Source organism: Accipiter gentilis, chromosome Z, assembly GCF_929443795.1.
Source record: "Accipiter gentilis chromosome Z, bAccGen1.1, whole genome shotgun sequence".
NCBI lineage: Eukaryota > Metazoa > Chordata > Aves > Accipitriformes > Accipitridae > Astur > Astur gentilis.
Genome location: NC_064919.1, coordinates 52,243,775 through 52,265,223, shown reverse-complemented (window position 1 = coordinate 52,265,223; position 21,449 = coordinate 52,243,775). Strand labels below are relative to the sequence as shown.

Below are 21,449 nucleotides of genomic sequence, written 5' to 3'. Positions count from 1 at the left end.
TTGAGTATTCCTGGAGGGTGTACAACTATTACCACCTAGTCCATAAAGCTACAACATCGTAAGAAGTTACTGCCTTCTGTTGCTTGCTCTGCTCCTCAGCTAAAAGCTTCTATGTAAAATGTGTCCATCTGCAGGGGTCTAGAGATAACTAAGATTATATTTGAAACTGCTGCTGGATTATTCAGAATTTGTTTGTCAAAGCACTAACAACTAAATTAACTTGGTTCATTGGTACCTTGGATTCTCAGAAACGAAATCTCAGTGAAGATAAAAGACTGAACACCACAAAGCATTTTCTAGATCATGAAATACTGCCAGAAAGGACATGCAGAAGATCAGAGCAACTCAGATTTTGGATCATTTTGAGCATACCTCTAAAACAGAATACGTGGTCAGAAGCCATGTGGTCAGGATGCAGGATTGGTTAGGGGAGACAGATGGCAACCTGATACTCACTAGGAACACAAAGCCTTACCTGAGAATAATGAAAAAGCAGAGTTAGCTTGCAAAATGAGACTAACATATTCTTCTATTTGTAGCTATACCTCATTCCCCGAGTAAAGTGGAGGCTCAACATATGATCTAATGTAATTGCTGTCTCAGCAACATATTTCCTTTTTGTTTTTCACAGCCTCAATATATCGTATTGTAGTCAAGAATTCAGACGACTAAAGCAGTGAAAAATATTAGTATCAGTTTTTTACTATTTGTTTCTAGTCTTCATTGGCATATTTCTACCATTGTTTGGGTAGTAAAACCAAATTAGCTTTTTTTTGCTGTTGTTTACAAGAGATATCTAATGTTAGCTATACTAAGTGTCCAAAACACACAGGTCAGAATGGAAATAAAATAGTGATTTCTAATAGCTGTTTTTATTTGATTTTCAGTTTTTGAGTTCTTAGTTCACATTTGGGTCATATTTCTATACTGCTGTGAGGCATAGAAGTGCTAAAAGCAGCAGAAGAAACAACCTAGAAATTCTTATGTAATCAAAGGACTCCAGAAGGGGTTTTAAAGAAAATAACAATAACAGGGAGCTTGCAATAAAATTGTGAGAGCTGGCAATAATTAAACTTCATTTTCTGAAAAAAAAAAAAAAGGAATGTAATAATTCTTGGCAAACCACTCTAATAGAGTGCTGTTTATTTATTTTTATACTAGAATTAAAAATAAACTGTAGAAACAATTCTATTGCTATGTTTTTTGTGAATTTGAAACTGAATATGATCTGACAACTGCCTCTCCTCTCCACAAATGAGTAAGCATGAAAAGCTCTCTTCTGAACCCTCGCTGTCTGACTTCAGAACTTAATTAACTTCTTTTATACGCTTAAATCAATTGTTATCTTGTGGACATTACTAGAATACAACTGATGAGGAAATTAACAGAAACAGTCAAACACATTTATCGAAAGTCAGTATTAAAAAATCTTAATTTCTGTGAGAGTATCTTTTGTTTCTGAATTTATTCCAGATAATTTTACTTGCACTCTGCATTATGTTTGCATTCTGTTTATTGGAAAATACAGATGTTTATGTAGTATTTATTCTTAAATATTTTCTGTCTCTAAAGGAAGCAATTCTGTTGAATAAAAAGTGTGTCTAAAAACTTAAATCAACAGACACAGAGTCTCACTTTGTTACTCTAAACTCAACCACAGTAGGAAAGTAAAGTTCAAAGTTACAACTTTGCATTGCTGCCAAAATACACGAGCCCTATCTCACTGGATTGAGTCAGTTGAGTCCCACTGTGATGATGGAGTTCAGGCTGCAAGAAGAGTTCATGTTGGGCTGACTGCAGTACCACCCTAGAATGCAATGTGCAGTATCTGTTTTGTATTCCCCTGGGCTGGGAATTTATAGCAAATACTGCTTTTGGGAACAGTGTTAGCAACTGAAATACTGCAGTACAAAGTGGCCTCCCAGTAACTCTTAGCTACTGCCACAGTGCACACAGATAATAAAAATAGAATCTTGCTTGTTCATCTGAAGTAGTTTCTGAATTGTCAATTTAAGTGATTGTAAATAACTGTAACTTAGATCTGATGGTCAATTGAGACAAACACAAAGACATTTAGCTTAGAATTTCAAGTAAAAAGATCCAGCAAGACAACTGAGGCAAAAGGGATATTATATTGAGGTGTCAAACCCCCCTTATCTTAGAGTGGGAGCAAGTATCTTTTCTTCTTAAAAAGCTAGTGTCTGTAAAATAATACATAACAGTAATGTAAGTACATCAATAAAACTAGAGAAAGTGTTTTAATTGCTGCAAATGTTTTTTGACTAAACCACCAGTGCTTACATTTTGTTCCAATTTGTTTGTTTTCCTAAGGTCTTTTTTTTTTTTTTTTAAAGACAGTATGAATTGTTAAACAAAGACCTGAAAATCATATGCCTTGGCTCTGTTCTGAGCAAATACATTGCTGGGTTCTGATTTATGCCCTATTCAATAATTGTAGCTTTATCAAGGCTACTGCTGTGCACTCTGCTGTGACTTAACCTGACTACACCTTAACTTCTCCACCATGTAAAAGGAGGTAAGCTATGCTTAAATGAATTTTGCAGGTTGCCCGAAATATTCACATTAAAACTTCCGTTCAAAATTCTCTTATTATTTCTGAATATAGAAGCTTAAAATGTAACAATTTTGTTAATCAAAGCGGAAATTCTTATTTAATTAATTCCAGTACTTACTCTTTTAATCTGTCCACAGTCAGAAGATTAGTATGTTCTAATGCACTGCTCACCAGTGTGCAATTCTAAAAGATACAAACTGTTGCAAAACGGATTTCTAATATTAAAAAAGGTAGATTGTGAGGCACTTGCATATGTTTGTGGCTCTTGCGTTGTATACATGTGCATGACTGCAATGGGCTGATAAGAGTGCAGATGTGTAGGTGTATGTTCTCAGCTGCCATCCCTAGGGTTAGGGAGAGTCTCATGTGTGTCCTCTGCATACTATACAAAGTTTGGGTGGTCGTGGACGGTGTTGCCCCTTCCAGCAACCACTCCTTGAGTTAAGAAGGGTATCGTGCCTTACTCATTGAACCTGGGTGGCCACGTACTCTTCACACCCTCTTTCAGGGTGACGGAACTCAACTCTTCATTTTCCATGCAACCCTTCCGTAACCAGGTGACTCTCCCAGTTAGTCTATGACACAGGCTACACACCACATGCAAGGTCAAAGCTCAGGTCCTTCCTGGGTTTAATTTCACTAAGAAACAAATCAACACTGAAACAATCAACTCCCAAGGCTCAGCTAAACCCAGCTCCTCATCTTACTGCAACGCAAACCCAATCTCCCTCTGCCAGGACAGCCAAACTCTGGAATCTGCTTCCTCCTCTTAATTATCTCCAGCTGTCAGTCCCTCCCTCTAGGCCTCCTCTTGCTGGCAGGTGCTGTGGGGTGGGGCAAACTTCATCCCCACATCCAGGACACTGTTAACTACCTCCTCCCTCTGTGCTTCGTTCTGCTGACATGCCCTAATTTCTATTAGTGGTTTGTGTTTTCCATTGCCTTGAAGAGTGCAGCGCCATGGTCTGTGGCCTCATTTAAAAGACAATGAAAAACCGCAGCCTTCCTGATTGCAAAGGTAAGTGGAAGAGTGACTCCCAAGGCAATGCTAGAGTCCTCTGGCAGTAAGATGTAGCAACCCTGGGGAATGTAACCTGTTCATTGATGTTTAGATACCCAACCTGTACGCATGGCACAGTGTGTACTAGAAAAGTATGCAGTAAATCAGAGCAAACTTCCCCATGAAGCCATATCTTAGTCATTTTGATAAATCTGAGGAGGCTACTTGGTTCTAGCTCTTGTCTTTTCAGGGGCAGATCAGACCTCTGTTACCTTCTCTGCTCATGAGATGAAAATAACACTTTCTTTCCAGGTGTGAGTGAAAAGTGAGTCACAGTAGCAGTGGAACTCCAGGTCCCTCTGTCAGTGAATCGAGGCTTCCATGCTGACCTTTTCTAACTCTGATTTTTTAACTGTGCAAATTCAATTGAATACATTATAATGGTAGAAATGAGGTCTGAAGTAGTATTTTTTACTAGATGCAGTTGGAAAAAATGGGTAGTTTTGGCCAAATACTTTTTCCACCAATTTGTTCCATCTGAATGGTCTGCCTGTTCTCTCAGTTACGACAGGTGGTCTAATACCAGATACTACTTCTCCCTACAGACCTTGCCACTTTTATATGCCAAAACTATTCTTCCTACAACTACAATCATGTTGTTATTTAGTTGTCAAAAAAGTGAAAAGAATGTCCCCTGCAGCCCTGAATGCATAGATAAGCTAGCTTACAGCTAGTCACTTAAAAAAACCCCACAACAAACAAAAAACCAAAACAAACCAAACAACAAACGAAACTCACATAACAAAACCTCCAGAAACCTTGACTGCAAGTATGTTTTCAATTCATTGTCTAAACAAATTCTAACATATTTCTAGGGTTATAATATGTTCCTGAAAAACATATAAATTACTAAAATATTGAGGACATTGCCAAAACCTGCTAGAAATAATTTCAGCAATTTTGGCTTCTTTTGCTCACTGTAGCTGAAAAGCATCTTTCAGAAAGTACCTGTTTGATGATGCTGTTTCCTACCAAACTATTGGTGATGAACAAGAACGGTCAACATGAAAATTCATCAGTAGAAAATGTTAACTCTTCTAATTAAAATCAGAATAGTAATGACACATTTTGTTTAAAAGAAAATGAGAATGCTCTATTATGTACTTGTGTTTCTTGACTTCTAATAATACAGTACTGGGGTTTGCTGCAATAGGTGGAATAATGTTTTATTTCACATTTAGATAAGAAGAGGAAATGGACAAACAGAAAAAAAGAAATTATGTGATGAGGAATAACTGCAATATATTTGTAACATGGACATGTTTCAAAGAAGGATGTGGAATTTCCCAAATGCAAAAAAACCCAAACCCTGAACACAACATTTATGCTTTCTGCCACTGAGGCAACTCAGGGAGCACTTTTATTTGTATAACTTTCACAAACACACCAAGTGACAAAAGCCATAGCAGCTAGATTTCAATTGTGTAATATATTTCTAATAGAAGTGGAAAAGCCACAAAAAATTGCATGCTTACTCAACAGTTGTGTATTAGCAAAATTTGTGTTGACCCAATTTGAACTGAATGTTGTTTCATCTGAAAAAAAGTGAAATCCAAAGGGAAATATTTAGGCTTGGAAGAATTCTGCCTAAGTCTCATGTGTCTGATAGCTGTAAGTGCAGGTGTTCCAAAACACAACGATTTGGGAGAAAGATAATGTACAAAATTCTCCAAGACAAGGCAAGGTCTCCCAATTCATCAAAACTTGCCAACTGCATATTTTACGTTTTCTAAAATATTCTAAGAATTATCATGAATGCTGTTTGGGTTTATAACTAGAAACTTTATATAGAGAGACAACTTATGAAACGGAAGGCAAACAAATGTGAAGATGGCTAAACTGTACACAGAAATACTATATGCATAAAATTAGTATCTGGCTATGGGAAAGTGTTGCTTGTGTGCTTATTGTGATAACGTGGTGTGTCTACAGTAACAACAAATGCACAAATTTTTAAGTTCAAAGTTATAGGGATTGTGGCCTTTTCTGTTGTGTCAAGCTATGAACCTGGTCCCTCTAATAACTGAATCTTTTCAGCTAAACTTTGAATGACCTTGTACTTGGAAAATCCCGTTTAGTCATTATAGTTGTTTAGCAGTTAATCCAAGTATATTGTTTTTTAAGTAAGGTTAGCTTCCTGGTGCCCATGTGTAATAGGGAACAAACGGTCAAGGGGACAATGATGAAAATATTAGGAAACAGTTAAAAAGTAAAAAAAGACAGTTATTAAAAAGTGGGGATGTGGAAAAAGTGAAGGCTACAGATTACATACTGACTGGATAATTTAAGGGAAAAAAGAATTAGAAACGCCTCAAAGCAAAGAAAAAGGTAAAAATGTAATGTTAAAATTATGACAGGATGGTCATTATGATTAAATGAGCAACACACAAAGATAAATAATTGAAAGTGTAAGATCACAAATATGAGATGATACAATATACAAGGAGTGATGAACAACAACCAAAATTATAGAGGATATTCTAAGGAGAGACATGGTATTGATCAGGTAACTGTTGAATCTCCTTACATTTCCAGGTAACTGGACAGAGAATAGTCAAATGCGGTCCCTCACCTCCAAATTTACATTTGTAATTGTGCAGATAATAATTGCAGTCATAATAAAAATATTTTTATATAAAGTTATATAAAAATTGATACTTTGGCCTTGAGTAGTGTAGTCACTTTCTTCTTCTGAGAAGGGACTCTAGAGCTCAATGTGCTGCAAACCCCAATTTTCACAGGCAAAGCCATCACCAAGGGTGCTAGATTCTTTCTGCCAGGGCCACAGATGGAAGGATTGGACATTTTAATGTATAATTCACAAGATATGTAAACCTATCTTTGCTTTTCTGCATGCACACACAGTAAGAACTTTATTTCCTGTCAGTGGTACATTCATGGCAACTTTTCCAAAATCTGTGCAAAATTTACAACAGAGGGGAAAAGAAAACATAACTTCTGTGCAAAAACATATATGCTACTCCCACAGCAGGATGCTGACACTGGTGAAATGCAATTCAACTGGTGCTTATTTCCAGGCTAAAAAAATACCCTGACCTCATGTTTCAACTTTTTTCTTCATTTGTTTGGGAAAAATTCTAGTATTTTTATGAGCATTTTGCTTCCCATGTAGGGTCCAGGAAACATGCAAAGATTTGCTTTGGCAACACTGTTTAACCCTTTATTTCAAAACCAAGTACTCCGCATGCCCTGACCTTAGATCCAGTATATTTACGTTGCAGCACCAGCCCAAATATTTCATGTACTGTAACAGTTAGATCTTCCACACCTTTCGTAGCTTTCAGTCGTAGGTTCTCAAATCCAGCTCTGGAAATAATAAATCTGAGTAATCTTCCTGCGCAAGAGAGAGTCTGGGAGCTTGTGCATCCAAAAGCGCTATCAAGAAGTACTCTAGAACCAGGCTTCTCTCAACCCGCAAATGTCACTACCTAATTCGGAGAAAATAAAAATAAAAAAAATCCGAAAAGGCATGCTTTATCTTGCTAAACTAAAATATGCTGGAGCCTCAGCACCCGGCAGCAGAACACCCAGAAACACCATTCACATGCGGATCCCTTGTATCACAACAGAGACTTGAGACGACTCTAGGTGTTCCGACGGCTCAGGAAGGGCAGAAATCTGCTGGATTCCCAGGCATTTGCAGAGCCCTGCGGTCGGCACCTTGACTAGGCAGCAGCTGTTCCTGTATCGTGAGGGTAAAACAAGGCTCAACCCCCACCCTTGGCTTGGCAGGAGCTCATACAGCCTACCCTCCCACAGCGCCAGTCCCCACCGGCGAAGAATGCGCTGCTTTTACATCGCCTACACCCCGGCCGAGCGGCCGGCCCTGCCCGCGCCACAGGGACGGGCCCTTAACAGCTCTCCTCACCGACGGCGCCTCGCGCGGGAACCGGCCGCCGCCTCAGGCAGCGCGCATGCGCGGCCCTGCCGCCCGGGCGGGCAAATTCAAACCTGCCTCTCGCCCCTTCTCTTTGTCGGGGCAGCAGTTGCGCTGACGTCATTGCACCGCGTCCTTCTTCTCTGCGGTTTCCGGCGCTCGCCCGTGCGGTAAGTGCAGCTGAGAGGGGGAAAGTTTTCGTTTGTGTGGTTCACGGCACTGTTTCTCTCCCCTTTCCCTCAGGAGCGGGCGGGCAGGCCCTTTCCGCACCCTCTCCGCCAGGCGCTGACCTTCTTCTCTTCCCCCCCCAACCCCCCCCCCCCCACCCCGCAGAGGGGGCGAGAGGCTCTCACTACCACCGCGCCGGCGATGGCTTCGGGGCGAGCGGAGGCGGCGGCGGCGGCACCGCGGGTGGCAGAGCTGGAGGAAGAGCTGCGGAGCCTGGCGGAGCAGCTGAGCCGCTGCCAGGTACCTGAGAGCGGGGCCGTCCCCTCCGGGCGCGGCAGTGAGGGTCCGCCGGGAGCGGCGCGGCTGGGGTCGGGCGGGCACGTCCCGCTCTCCGGTAGGCCTCTTCTCCCCACAGGTCGGAAGCTCCGCGTCCCGCGTGGGCCCACGGGTTCGCGTCCCGCTTCCGACGGACGCGGAGGGCCAGGTGGGCGGCAGGGCCCCGGGCGCCCGGCCCGTGTGGAGCAGAAGGGCCGGGTGGCCACCGCGGCGGTCCCCGGGCGGGCGCGGGGGGGAATTGGCCGCAGCGTCCACCGCGCCTTTGGCGGGCGTCCCATGGCGCCGGAGGGGGGTGGGGGGTGTGTGTGCGGCGCCCACCTGTTGGGCGGCGGCGGCGGCGGCGGCGGGGACGGCGGCGGTCCCCGAGCCCGGCATGGCGGCCCCGCAGCCGCTGTGGAAGCGGGAGCCCCGTGCGGGCCGGCGTTCAGCGCCGCGAGGTGAGTCAAACCGGCCCCGGGCTCGTACTGTGGCTTAAAAGCAAGCACTTGGCCTAAAAAAAGAATCTTCTTTCTCCCTCCCCTCCCCGGCCCCTGCCGCCCCAAGCCACCGTTTATTTGCTTGATGTGTAATGTGAAGAGTATCGAGGTGCTGCCTTGTGCAACTCCCGGAAAAATGAACAAATGGAGGGATTTTATAGACATGTAGCTCTTGAGGAACCTTTAGAAGTCATTCGATCTCTCCCCTTACCTTGCAACAGGATTAAGTATACCCAAGCTGTTCCTGGGAAGGAGGACGTTATTAAGGTTGTACTTACGTAAGTTGCCCCAGACTATCTCCCTGTGACCTCCCTTCACAGGGACACTTCCCTCATTTTTCCAATTGGTTGTTCATCGCTTATGTTTGGTACATAAACATATGAGTGAAGGTACACTTCATGAAAATAACAAAATGTTGGTGATACGAGGTCTTGTCGTAGAAATCTACGCTAGTTCTCTGCCAAACAAGTGTATTGCACCTAAAGGATACAGCAGAGAGGAAGGTGACATCTAATGCTGTGGTTGCTTGCTCACTTGCTTCCTGGTAGCCAAAACAGTATTTGCTTGTGGGACATGGTGTGGTTAAATCCATGAAGGCCTGGGCTGATGTAGTTGTGTCTGTGAAGAGCAAATAGCTTTCGTGTGTGTTAGTAGTGGTTTGTTGCTTCCAGCAGCATTGGTATACCTGGCAGCTGGTACTGGATTTTGGCTGTGGGTAGAATCCAGACTTCTTGCACTTCTTGCTTCTTCTACCTAAGAGAAGTATGGGGAGAGGGAGCTGTCAATAAAAATCCTGTTTAGAAATACTGAACAGTGAATGGCTTGGGCATAACTTAAATGTCTTGTGGGAGAAGTTTAGAAAACTGTTTATAATGATAATTTAGTTTCCTCCTTCTTGGTGTGCAGATGTGCAGTATTAGACAAAATTTGGTGGAGGCAGAAGGAAGGCCCTGTGCCCTACTCATTTGCTAGTTGAACATAAATTATATATTACTAAACCTAGTAGCGTAAAATATTTTTGAAGAGCATTATAAACAAAAGAAACTTTGAAGTAAACAGTACAAATCTGAATTTCTAATCACTTTGATAATGTAACTTGATGTACACAAATTGTAGTCAAGTATCTGATTTTCCCTTTAGATTCATTCAATTACATATGCATTTCTGCTTGCTCTGTGATGAGCCCATTCCAATCATTTTGAAGTCAGCAACGAAAAATATTTTAAAATATATTTCTATAAGTCTTATGCATATTATCTTGCCATTCTGGTATCTTTGTCTTGTATCAGATCAGATAGTTTTCTGGGAGGTAAGCAAGTGAAAAAGAACATGAAAGTAGTTCCTGTATTTGAAAACAGAACTCAGTCAATGTTCTGCAGTAATCTCTCCAGCTCTAGGTAGAATCCAATACGTATGTCCTTCCTACAACAGGGGATGCATGTCTTCAGGATTTATTTCAGGTTATTAAAATAAAAAGGAAAGTGAAGCAGTAATCTGTAAGCAGAGGTTCTTCTCTGAAAGCACTGCAGTGCAGACATCTGCAAGCTTTACCATTTTAATAATCCATCAATAAATGTAGACAGACATGTTGAAGCATGTGTATGTTATGTAAAGAAGGGGGAAACCAGATTTTAATGAGTAAAAGAGGTGATAACCTAGTCAATTATGCAGCTTTTCCAAAATAGGATTTAGGTAAAATAATTAACCTTCTTTTAAGTTTTGTGAAGGTACATTGAATGTGGATGGGAACTAAAATAGGTGTCGCTAAGATTCTTCAGCTCATTTAAAAGTCAACTGATAAGATTATTCAGGGATGGCTAATCCATTTTAAGTTCATATTTGATAGGAAAACTTTGTGCAAAGACAAGCCATTTGAAACAATAAGTATATATGGGCAATTTTAATGCTGTGCTTTTCTAATTTCTTCATGGTTGAAATACAAAGTTTTTACTGACCAACTAATTATTTTAGTGGAATTATATTTCATCTTCTGCGATTTCCTGAGTTTCATTTGGATGCAAGATCTTTGGTTCTTGTCTTAAGTTGTCACCTAACATTTGTTGTTCTTGTTAATCAGAATCGTGAAACTTTTAAGTTGGAAGGGACCTCTTGAGAGCGTCTGTTCCACCCCACCCTAGAGCAGATTGCCCAGGACGGGGTCCAGTCAGGTTTTGAGTATTTCCACAGCTGAAGATGGCAACCCCTCAAGGCAACCTATGCCAGTGTGTGAAGACCCTCACAGTAAAAGTGTTTCAGCTTCTATTAAGATTTTCCTTGTCTTCTGTTCTATTCTGTTGAGTAGGGTTATCTCTTTTGGAGACTACCTTAGCAGGCATTTTGGATAGAAATGTTATGTAAATGTCTTTAAGAAAGACATCAGTGAGAGGGTGTTAGCTTTTAATGCAGCAACTAGATAAAATTGCCTAAGTTTTTTTTTCTTTTTTTTTTTTTTTCTTCTGTGTATTGCAATCAGTGACATAAACTGCACTTCCAAAACAGACTTCCCAGCTAACAGTGTACCCAAACTAAAGGACTAGCCTGAAGTATTTGTTTAGGTATTAGGGAAAAAAAATCCCATTTATCAAATGATTGAGGCTGAAAGTTTTAATTGGTTCTAGGGAGCACTAAACAAGGTTATAGAAACAGGGATATATCTATCCAACAGTTACTTATCACCAGAATAAAATATGCATGTCTTTTTCCTACTTCTCCACACCTCCTTGGGACTATTACATTCGCTGTCATCTAAACTGCACTTCCAAAACAAAGTCTCTCCACTGGGAATTGGAATCCATTGGTGGTATGGAGTCCATTGGCTAAATATACAGAAGCCTTCTCTGGCTAATGAAGCTCCTGAGTCTTAGTGGAACTATTGTGCATGCTAGCTTTGCTCTAACCACAGGTATTCCAGCCATCTGCTTTTGGTTTTTGTCTTTTTTCTGCAACAGGATCTTGGAGTAGCTGACTCTTTTTCTATCTGGGATGGTGGCCTTTGTGTTCAAACAGAGGTTCTTTTTCTTCTTCATGTTTATTTTGTCTTTTAAGGTAACATTTCCCACCAAGTAAGAGTGCCTATAGAGCCAAATATGATATTTTTAAGATTCCCTTTTTTTTCCCCTCTCTTCTTTTCTGAAGCTAGGATTCTGTTGGTAAATCTTGACCATGGCAGCTTAGGTTTGCAGTATTTGATATTTTCTTTAATATTCCTAAAAACATTGAGGGAGCTTCAGTCATGATAAGGGAGATCTTAGAGGGCCTGTTAAAAGCACAACAATTTTGTTGCAGTCACTCTGCGAAAACTGATGTTGTCTTATAATTCTGTGATGAAATTTGCAAAAATGAGAAAGCCAAATCATGAAAATAGTCCAAATCTCCCAAATTTTCTACTAAGGAGACTTGTATAAAGCTGAGAAAGTAAAAAATAAATCTGAAGCACGTTTGCCTCTGTATTGTGCTGTTTTGGTGAAATTATTGTGTCTGCAGTAGAGAATTGTAGAATTATGTTGATAATCATTTAATAAGTGACTTCTGATTTCAGTGTTCCTCTTCTCCTAATTTTACTTGAGAATTACTTGAGTAATTTTCCTGAAAAAAACTGCGAAGGAAACGTGTTTCCTTTTTTTTTTTCTTCTAATTTTTTGTTTCTTTTGGGACCTTGTTCCATTTTTGTGACTGGCTTGACGTTGTTGGGGGGCAGTGGAAAGGCAAAGGAAACAGTAAGTTATGACACTGGTCATATATGGACCAGTTATGACACTGGACATATCTGGTCTCTGTTACTTGCTTTCACTGCTGCATATTTTAAGGTTTTATACTACAGACTACCACCTTAATATCTCAAGACCCTTCCATGGAAATTCTTCAACACCTATGTTCTCACTAATCCCTAGAGTTTTTGGCTGCGCAGAGCGTTCAAAAGATCTGGCATGTGTTTCACCCCCATCTTGTTTTCTCCTGTGATTCTGTGTTTTTTGGAGGGCAGACGGAGGTGCTGTTCTTGCAAGCAGTTGCTCTGCTAAAAGAAATCAGAGTGGTTTGCTTGCTTGTTTCTTTTTTTTTCTTTTTTGTAAGGGGAATGATTTGCTGTATCTCTGGAAGCTCATTGAGTGGAGTTTCTGGGCTAAGAGTGTTTAGCTTTCATATGTTTTCTCTTAAATCTTGTGCATTTCTTTAAATCACGTGGCGACTCTGTATTTTAAGAATTGATTTATAGCATATTCTATGGTTGGTTTCTTGCAGTCCTTTTTTTGTGGAAGATACTTCATTTGATGCAAAATAATATGCATTCCTAAAGGAGAACATACTTATTTGGTGTCCTAGCTCTCAGTCTCTTAACTGCTGAACTACAGGTGCTTTCATGCCCCCTCTTCTGTAACTACAAAGATAGGAAAGGTTCTTTAAAATATCCTGTGGTGGGAAACTTCATCAAATCCTGACTTCGAACAAGACAGTGTGATTTGAGACTGGGTTTTCCACATCCAGTTAAGCATGTTATATTGCTGGAAATACAGAGGGTTAGAAGAAGCAAGCATGTCCTCTGTTTTTGCGCATGCTATTGGTGATATTCACAAAAGGACTTTGGTTTGATTAGTTTCATTTCATGTTTTCCAGCCTATGATGTCTTCCTTTATTTGCTGAAAGTGCTGTTTTGGGTTCAAACAAGTGTCTTAACAATTTACCCATTGTTAGTTTAAAAAAACATAGCAGTCTTCATTTTATTCATTGCAGCTTTGATTTCAAAGGTAACATGGCATCTCTTGCTGCTAAAATAAGGTGCTATTTTCCTAATTGAGGAAAGTCCTAATTGAGGACTTCCTTTCTAACTTTGTGGTTCTGCAAAAACTAAGAGTACTCTGTCCTTTTTTCCCTGCAATTATATATACTGGTTTTTAGGGAGCTCTTCTTAGCATTATCTTATGTGCTTTTCCTGTCAATGATGGTTATAATGCCTACTCCTTTGCTATGTTAGGAATTTATAGGTGTATATAGCTGTGACTAAGTAACAGGTCTCTCAAGAGTACACCATTGCATGGTACAGTTTATCTGCACAGTTTATGCCCCTGACTCAGAAGGTACAGTCTGTCAGCTACCAGTGATCTGCAGACCATAATGTTTAGTCAGACAAACCATACTGCTACTTTTGTGGTTTTCAATTTACAAATGCAGGTTATAGATAAAAAAAATAGAAAATTCTCCATTATTCAAAAAGTTAGGAACTGATCAGTAATCTGTCTGTAAGTGTTCTGCTGCAGCACGTTTTCTGGTAGAATTTGACAGTTTCTGTCAAAAGAGATCTTCTGGAGCTGCTGTTACTGTTGCTTTTCTTCATTGTCAGGGATTGGAGAGAAGTCTGTAAGAATGGACTGTGTGTATCTGTAAGTGTTTTTGAGTAGAAGAGGAACAAGGAAGGTAGGCTGTTATTTTCTGGAAAGTGGAATGGCAAGGGCTTCGGCTGCTGCTGCCTTTGTTTCATGTTTTATGTTTCCTGCTTATTGTGAAAGCTGTGTATAGACCTACCTGTTCTGGTCTCCATGTCTTATTTTATACTGTGTTTGCAGAAAAAGAGCAGTACTTTGTGGGCAGCTGAATTGTATTGTTTTGATCACTTCATGGGCCATGGAGGGATGTAAAATATTTTATTTGGTATCACTAGCACTGATAACAGATGGGACTGCTATAACAAACTCTTATTATGAAAAATACTTCGTTAGCTGGAAAAACAGATGCATTCTTTCATTCTGAACCAATTTAATATCCAGGACACCCATTCACCCATTGAAAAATCTAATGTAGCCATTATAACATTGATTTATAAGTAGTTTTATCCCCCCCACCCCCCTTATTTTCAAGTAAATATGAAAAGATATTAAATAACAAAACATTGCATTGTTTCATGATACATAAATAAATGAGATGCATGTTGATTGTATTTATTATAAAAGTTTTTAAATCAATAGCTGAGAAATGAAACTAATATTAAATTTAAAAAGCCATGGTTCTTCCTTAGCAATGTGTTTTTATGTTGACTTCGTTCTTAGTCTTCTGACTTTGTGGCCAAAATTTACATGTTTGTGAACGACCAGTATGAGAATTTGACTGTATTATTATTTCTTTTGGATCAATTGTTGATATCCATACTGTTCTTTCAAAATGGGGCAAAGTGTTTAATGCTCCCATTCGTTTAATACTAATTTCTTTTATTAGTGATTAAGCCAAGACCACATATTTATTCGTGCCAAGGGATGCCAGCTGTTTAGTGCTTTGGGTGCTTTTCTTGTTATTTTATACTTCTATATTTTGCTGTAAGGAGCCTAAATCACATGAGTCTGGTTAGTAACAGGTGTTGTTAATAAAGGCCTTAGTCTTTATGTATTATAGACAGAAGTAGTGTTCTTAAGTAGTTAAGGTTCTTTGTTTTCTTTTGTTTGTTTTACTTTTGACAAATTTTAGCTAACCAGAGTGAATTTTTGCATATCTGGTCTTTCCTTCTGAAAAAAACACTTGTTTGGAATATTGGAGTAAAACTGAAGATGAACTGAGAGTGAGAGTTAAAAAAAAAAAAAAAGGTATTTTTGCTATTAATAAAGTAGTTACCTTTTCACAGTACGTCTGTGTGGAAATATTTCAAATTGCCCCTAGTATGTGAGTGGGAATCTGAAATTTGGTATAGAGATCATAGTCATAGAACAATTTGGGTTGTAAGGGACCTTCAAAGATCATCTAGTCCAACCCCCTTTCTGTGCACAGGGATGTCTTTCAGTGGATCAGGTCCCAACCTGGACCCTGGAGGGATGTCACTCGTTACTGGATTTGGACATTGAGCCATTAACTGTAACTCTCTGGATGGGGCCATCCGCCCAATTACTTATCCATCTAACAGTCCATACATCAAACCCGTATCTCTCCAATGAAGTAGCAAGAATGTTGTGGGGGACTGTATCAAAGTCTTTACATAATCTAAGTAGATGGCGCCCGTAGCTCTTCACTTGCCCACTGATGCAATCACTCCATTGTGTAAGGCCATTGGATTAGTCAGGCACAATTTGCCCTTGGTGAAGCCATGTTGTCTTTCTCTGATCACCTCCTTGTCATCCTTACGCCTTGATACAGCTTCCGAGAGGATCTGTTGCATGATTTTACTGGGCACTGCAGTGATACTGACTGGTCAGTAGTCCTCAGGGTCCTCCTCTTTTTTAAAAAGGATGCAATATTCCCTTTCTTCCAGTCACGGGCAACTTTGACTGCCATGAGACAGGCATGAGTGGAAAGGTATCTTTTATGGGAACAACAAAATATTGCTGTTTCTCAAGAAAGGGATTTGAGTTTTACATGCAGAGAAGTAGGCTCTTGTAATATTTCCAACTGCACTGAGGACGCCTCTAGAACACACTGAGATGTCTGTTTACCATGTAGTTACAGATTCAGCCTGGAGAAGCTGTAGCAGGCCTGGTTTTCCCATCAAACTGTATTTTGGTTCAGGAGGAGGTATGCTGTTCTTAGAGAATGACTTAAGATAATCTTGTACTTGTTATTACGCATGCACAGTTTCAACTATTTCAGGTACTGTTTAGCTCATGACTTAGAAGGTATGCAAATATTCTCCTATTTGTCCACAATCTAACAGGATTTGGAAAGTACTACAAAGTCATTTCAGGCAGAGTTGACCTGATGGACCCAAATTCCACTTGATTAGTGTTGTGGTTTCAGCCCAGCTGGTAACAAAGCACCACCAGCTGCTTGTTCACTCTCCATCTCCAGCCATGGTGGGATGAGAAGAAAATTATAAAGGCAGGCTTGTGGATCGAGATAAGGACTGCGAGGGATCGCTCCCCTTTCACAGTCATGGGCAAAAGACAGGCTCAACGTGGGGAAGAAACAAAATCAATTTAATTTACTACAAATAAGTCGAAACAAGGATAACGAGAAGTAAATCCAAACTTGAAACATCTTCCCCTCACCCCTCCCTCCTTCCCGGCTCAGCTCCACTCCCAGGTCTCTCTCCCTCTTCCCCCCAGCAGCGCAGGGGGACGGGGAATGGGGGTTGGGGTCAGTTCATCACACCTCGTCTCTGCCGCTCCTTTCTCCTCAGGGGCAGGACTCATCACTTGTCCCCTGCTCCAGCGTGGGGTCCCTCCCACGGGAGACAGTTCTCCACAGACTTCTCCAACATGGGCTGCAGTTCCTCCACAAGCTTCCCTGGCATGGGTCCTTTCAGTAGGCTGATCTTCAGCCTCGCACCGCTCCAGCATGGGCTTTCCCATGGAGACACAGCCGTCTTTGGGGGCCTCTGCTCCCCTGCTCCCCTCCGTGGGCTGGGGGGACACAGCCTGCCGTCTCACCAGGGGCTGCAGGGGCATCCCCTCCTCCCCCGCTCCTCCTCCCCTCCTTCCGCACTGACCTCGGTGTCTGCAGAGGGGTTCCTCTCACATCCCGATCCCCCTGCTCACTGCAGGTTCCCCCTCTTAAAGAAATTATCCCAGAGGTGCTGCCACCACTGTCACTGATGGGCTCTGCCTGGGCCAGAGGCGGGTCTGACCTGGAGCCAGGGTAGCTTCTAGCAGCTTCTCACAGGAGCTACCCCTGTGGTCCTCACCCCCACTACCAAAAAAATTGCACCACACAAACCCATAATAATTAGTCATGGTAGTTTGGAGTGAATATACCCAAATGTATGCATATGGTTATATTGTCTGTAAAATAAAACTACTTGTGCATGCCTGTGTTCTTGAATGCATTGATAATCACAAATGCATTATGATTATATTAATCCAGAGCATTATATTTAAACAAAAGCTGTGAGGCCACTGCTGAAACTTCTAGACTGTCCTGTGCTCTCAAATCAGTGATTGAAGTCTTAAAATAACTCAGAGTTGTAGCACTTCCAGAAAGCAGTTATGTGACCTAGAAAATTCATGTCATATTCCATTCTCTGCATCTTCCATCCAAATTACTTCAATGACTATGGTTAGTTTTAATTGAAGTAGTTTAGATATTTATATCTTGAAATGAAAGCTCACAGATGAGTTATCCTATCCTTGATCTATAAAGGGATTAAAGCAAACCCTTACCTCTGTAACTGAACCGGTTGCTTTCTCCTATCCTCTCCTCTTTGAAAACAATTCTTACATCAACCAAGTATTAAGTTTTCAATGTTGAGTACTCGGGGGGGAGGGGGGGGAATAATTGTTTGTGTAACAGCTGTACCAGTGAATGAAGGCTTGCAGAGCGTCCTGACTGTGCATTCACCAAAGAGCAAAGGAAGTAATTTACTTCTAGATATTCAGGCAGGGTGGCATGGCATTTCATAGGTCCATGTCTATCTGATAACTTCTCTCTACCATTTAACGTGTTTATTTCTGTCCTGTCTTCCTGTGATGGTACTGATCTGACTTCTGTGATGTTAATTCATTGACTTATGTCATGACGGGCCAGGAAATATCTTGTATTTCTTGTCCATTGATGCCACAATGAGTCAGTTATTTATGTCAATTAAGAACGTGTAATAACATTCAGTTAAGTGCATTGCTGTCTTTTTGTCACACTGATGGACTAATCTGAGAGTCCGTTCATTAAATCATGTGTAATGACAGCATCTGTTAGTGTAAGTTGTGTAGTATTTTTGCTTAGACCACTATTACTGCAGTAACATTCTAACACGATAACTTTATAATTTTTATGGTGCCTGTTTGCTTTCAACAGAGTTCTGAGTGAGGATGCAATCTCTTGGATGGGGGTATGTGTGTTTATATATCTACACACAATTTTTTATATTCTACATTTATGTGTATGTATAGCAGTATACTTTCTTTTTCCATTTTTGTTTCAAAGGTGTCTTTGTTGCCAAAACTACCAACAGAGACAAGATAATAGGAAATTCTTTAAATAGAAAATTATGGCTGGAAGATATGTTAAACTATTTTTCTAGTATCATGTAATTACTTGTCGGTTGCATACCCCTTATACTGCAACATTAAGGAATTAGGGAGGAAGTGGGGAAGGTAAACTTGTTTGCTGATGGCATCTATTTTGAAGCTATCAATCTGGTTGGGTCACATACAGCCTTCTTACAAATCTCTAGCTGGCAATGAGATGTAACAGCATATACTGTATGTGAGTGACTTCTGTGAACTTGAAAATAACCTAATGTTATCTTTAGAGCCTGGTGTGTATAAGGCACTAAGTTTTCTTGTGGCGTACTGATCAGTCTTACCTCCTAGTGACTTTTTAGGTTGTTGAAAAATGTAGCACCTCAAGAGAGAGTTTCTGTAAAGTGTAGTATTCTGTACTGTGACCACTCAGCAGGACTGGATGGGTTGTAGAGGGAATACCTCTTATTTAGGAATATGATGCGTGACTGAAAATCACAAAGAAACACTGGCACGGCAGGATCAAGAGAGTCTGCGCTGGCAGCATACAACAGTGTGACATCAAGAAGCAACCCTGTCACTTGCATATAAAGCATATATGTCAGCTTGGTTAAAGGCTTGAGCTTTTTAGTGAGAAGTATACTAGATATTAGGGGAGTCCAAAACAATCCATATTAACAATTTTCTCGCAGATGTTTCAATGCTTATACCAGCCATGTTATTTCATGCTTTTTATTTTCTTCTCCATTCCATGAAGTATTTTGCATTTCTGTACAAATTCGTCCAGCCTGACAGTCATGTGTATTTCACTTTGTATTGAAATGCTTTGTAATACAGAAAATTGTCAGATTCTGATTATTATAGAATTGTTACTAGAAATTAACAGTAAACCAATACCTCCCTCTGTCCTCCCAACTGTTTCATTTTCCCTTTTGGGGGTACCTACTGATTGAAAAACTAAAATCAAGAGTTTGTGTCCTTCACTTTTCTAGCAAATATCAGGGGGTGTGGAGGGGAGTGGGCAGGGAAGATGTTTGTTTGGATTTTGTTTTTCTGTTCTGGGGGTGTTCTCTTCCAGATTTCAGAAGTTGGTATCTTCCTAATTAGTAAATAATAATTTGTAATGCTATAAAAATTTAAGGTATGATATGAACGCTACTAATAGTTAACACGCTTTGAAATATATACAGTGGAACATCAAAAAAGAGTACTGATTTCAAACTGCAGGTAACGACATTTGATGCATGAATTTACACTAAAGGAACAGGTTTTTCAGTTTATGCTTGTTCTCAACACAGTGCATGATAGACACGTAAACAAAAATTAAACCCACCTGTAAATTTAATACCCAAACTGTCATGAATGTATAGTTCCTGTGAGCAAAAAAAGAGAGATACTGCTTATGCTTTTGGTACTCTTCTCACTGCTAATTTAAAAGCTTTTCCTATAGCAATTCAGAGTCATTACTTTAAAAAAAAAAAAAGCCAGCTAATTATCCTTGATAAAACAGTGTAAAAATACTCAAAACATTCTATGTTTAGGTCACTTAAGTTTCTAAGTCTGTGTTTAGGTCACTTTTAAGTTTCTATTAGACAAATAACTATGCAATATTGATAGTTTTACATAATTTTGATGTCAAATGTCCAGACCAGTATTTATGCTTGGCTTTCTCTTCCAAAGGAAAGTAAATTGTTTTAATTTAAATACGAATATTTGTCTTTCCCTGCGTATAAGCCAGAGGGATTAATTTTGTGCCTTACGCTGATGTTTAATAAATTCATGACTTTGCTTGCAAGCAAATACTTTTGCTGTAGCTAGTCATGTTATATTACCTTTATCAGTGGGTCATCTTACGTTTGTCCCTGCTTCTGAGCTTGTTGCTATTAAAAATCAGTAAGGAAAATCCAGTTTGCTTTGCAAAGAACATGTTCAAGAGCTAAGGTACTCCTCATTTCTGTATGTCTTTCAGTAGGATAATGAACTACAATTAGTTTCACTGTAGGTTGAGGGAAAATCCCACTTTTGGGGGGATATACCTTGTGCTCTGTTTTTTCTTTCATAATTCTTCAGTTCTGGAGTGCAAACTTGATTGCAGGGTGAGCGTCTTTATCTGTCATTAGATGTGTTGTGAATAATCTTAGTTTTAATGAGTAATTTTTGCTAACTTTCTGTATTCTGCCTTGTGTATTTAAGTTCTCAGCTGTTCAAGGTACATTCTTGCTGATCTCTTGAGCTGTTAATGTACACTTGAGTAGGCTGAATGTTCTTGGGTATGCTGAAGATTGATACATCCTAGGCCTTGACAGCTGCAGTGTTTTCAGTGCCAACTTCAGACAGTCTAAGCAACATTTTTTTCAGAAGAAACTGTTTGGCTCCCAAGACCATTAAGGGAACAAGCCTTACCAAGTCCATTAATTGTGCCAAGACCTTAAAAAGGCTGTTTAAACTTATTTTTATTTTAAAACTGTTATAATTTCTGGCTAATACTCATTCTGTTATAAAAAAAATGCTTAATTACTGAGAGATTTAAATTAAACAGTTTTAGCTATTAAAATGTTGGGTGTGTTAAAGTGAAGAAAGTCACATTTTATGGCAACTTACCATTCATTGACATTTTACTGTTTTATTGTCATAATGAGAAATTTTCTACATTTCCTTCTAAACTTTCTTTTCATGTAATTAAGTTCACAGATTTTTAACTGAAGATGTCATTTTATTTTTTTACTGGTAACAGCTATTTGAAGATGTGTTTGTGTCCTTATTCTTCTGGCAGAGGTCCACTAGGGCAGGACACCGCTTTATTTTTTGTGCATTTACAGAAGTACAAATATGTAGTGAGAGGCATTTGTTGATTTAGATTAGAATGTCTCTTGATGGAATTACAGCACCACTTTATAGTTCTATGTGCGCTCATTCGTAGGTTGCAGTAGTAGCTTTAAATAGCAGTTCCTGCCATCATCAAAAATAAACAGCATTTTTTGAAATGGTGTTGTTTTGCAGTTCTGGAAATTTCAGTGATTTTTCACTTATTTCCAGATGACTTTGGATGGTTTTTGTTTGTTTGTGTTCT

The 21,449-nt window shown here is 39.9% G+C and overlaps 1 protein-coding gene across 1 annotated transcript in view; it reads left to right on the top strand.

Annotated features, from left to right (window-relative positions):
- Window positions 1-7,708: 7,708 nt before the first annotated feature.
- Window positions 7,709-21,449, top strand: part of CNTLN (centlein) — a 198,432-nt gene continuing 184,691 nt past the window's right edge. The window contains exon 1 of the mRNA XM_049794315.1: window positions 7,709-8,001. Within this exon, the coding sequence (XP_049650272.1) occupies window positions 7,903-8,001 (99 nt within the window). The 5' untranslated portion in view covers window positions 7,709-7,902. The remainder of the gene's footprint in view (window positions 8,002-21,449) is intronic.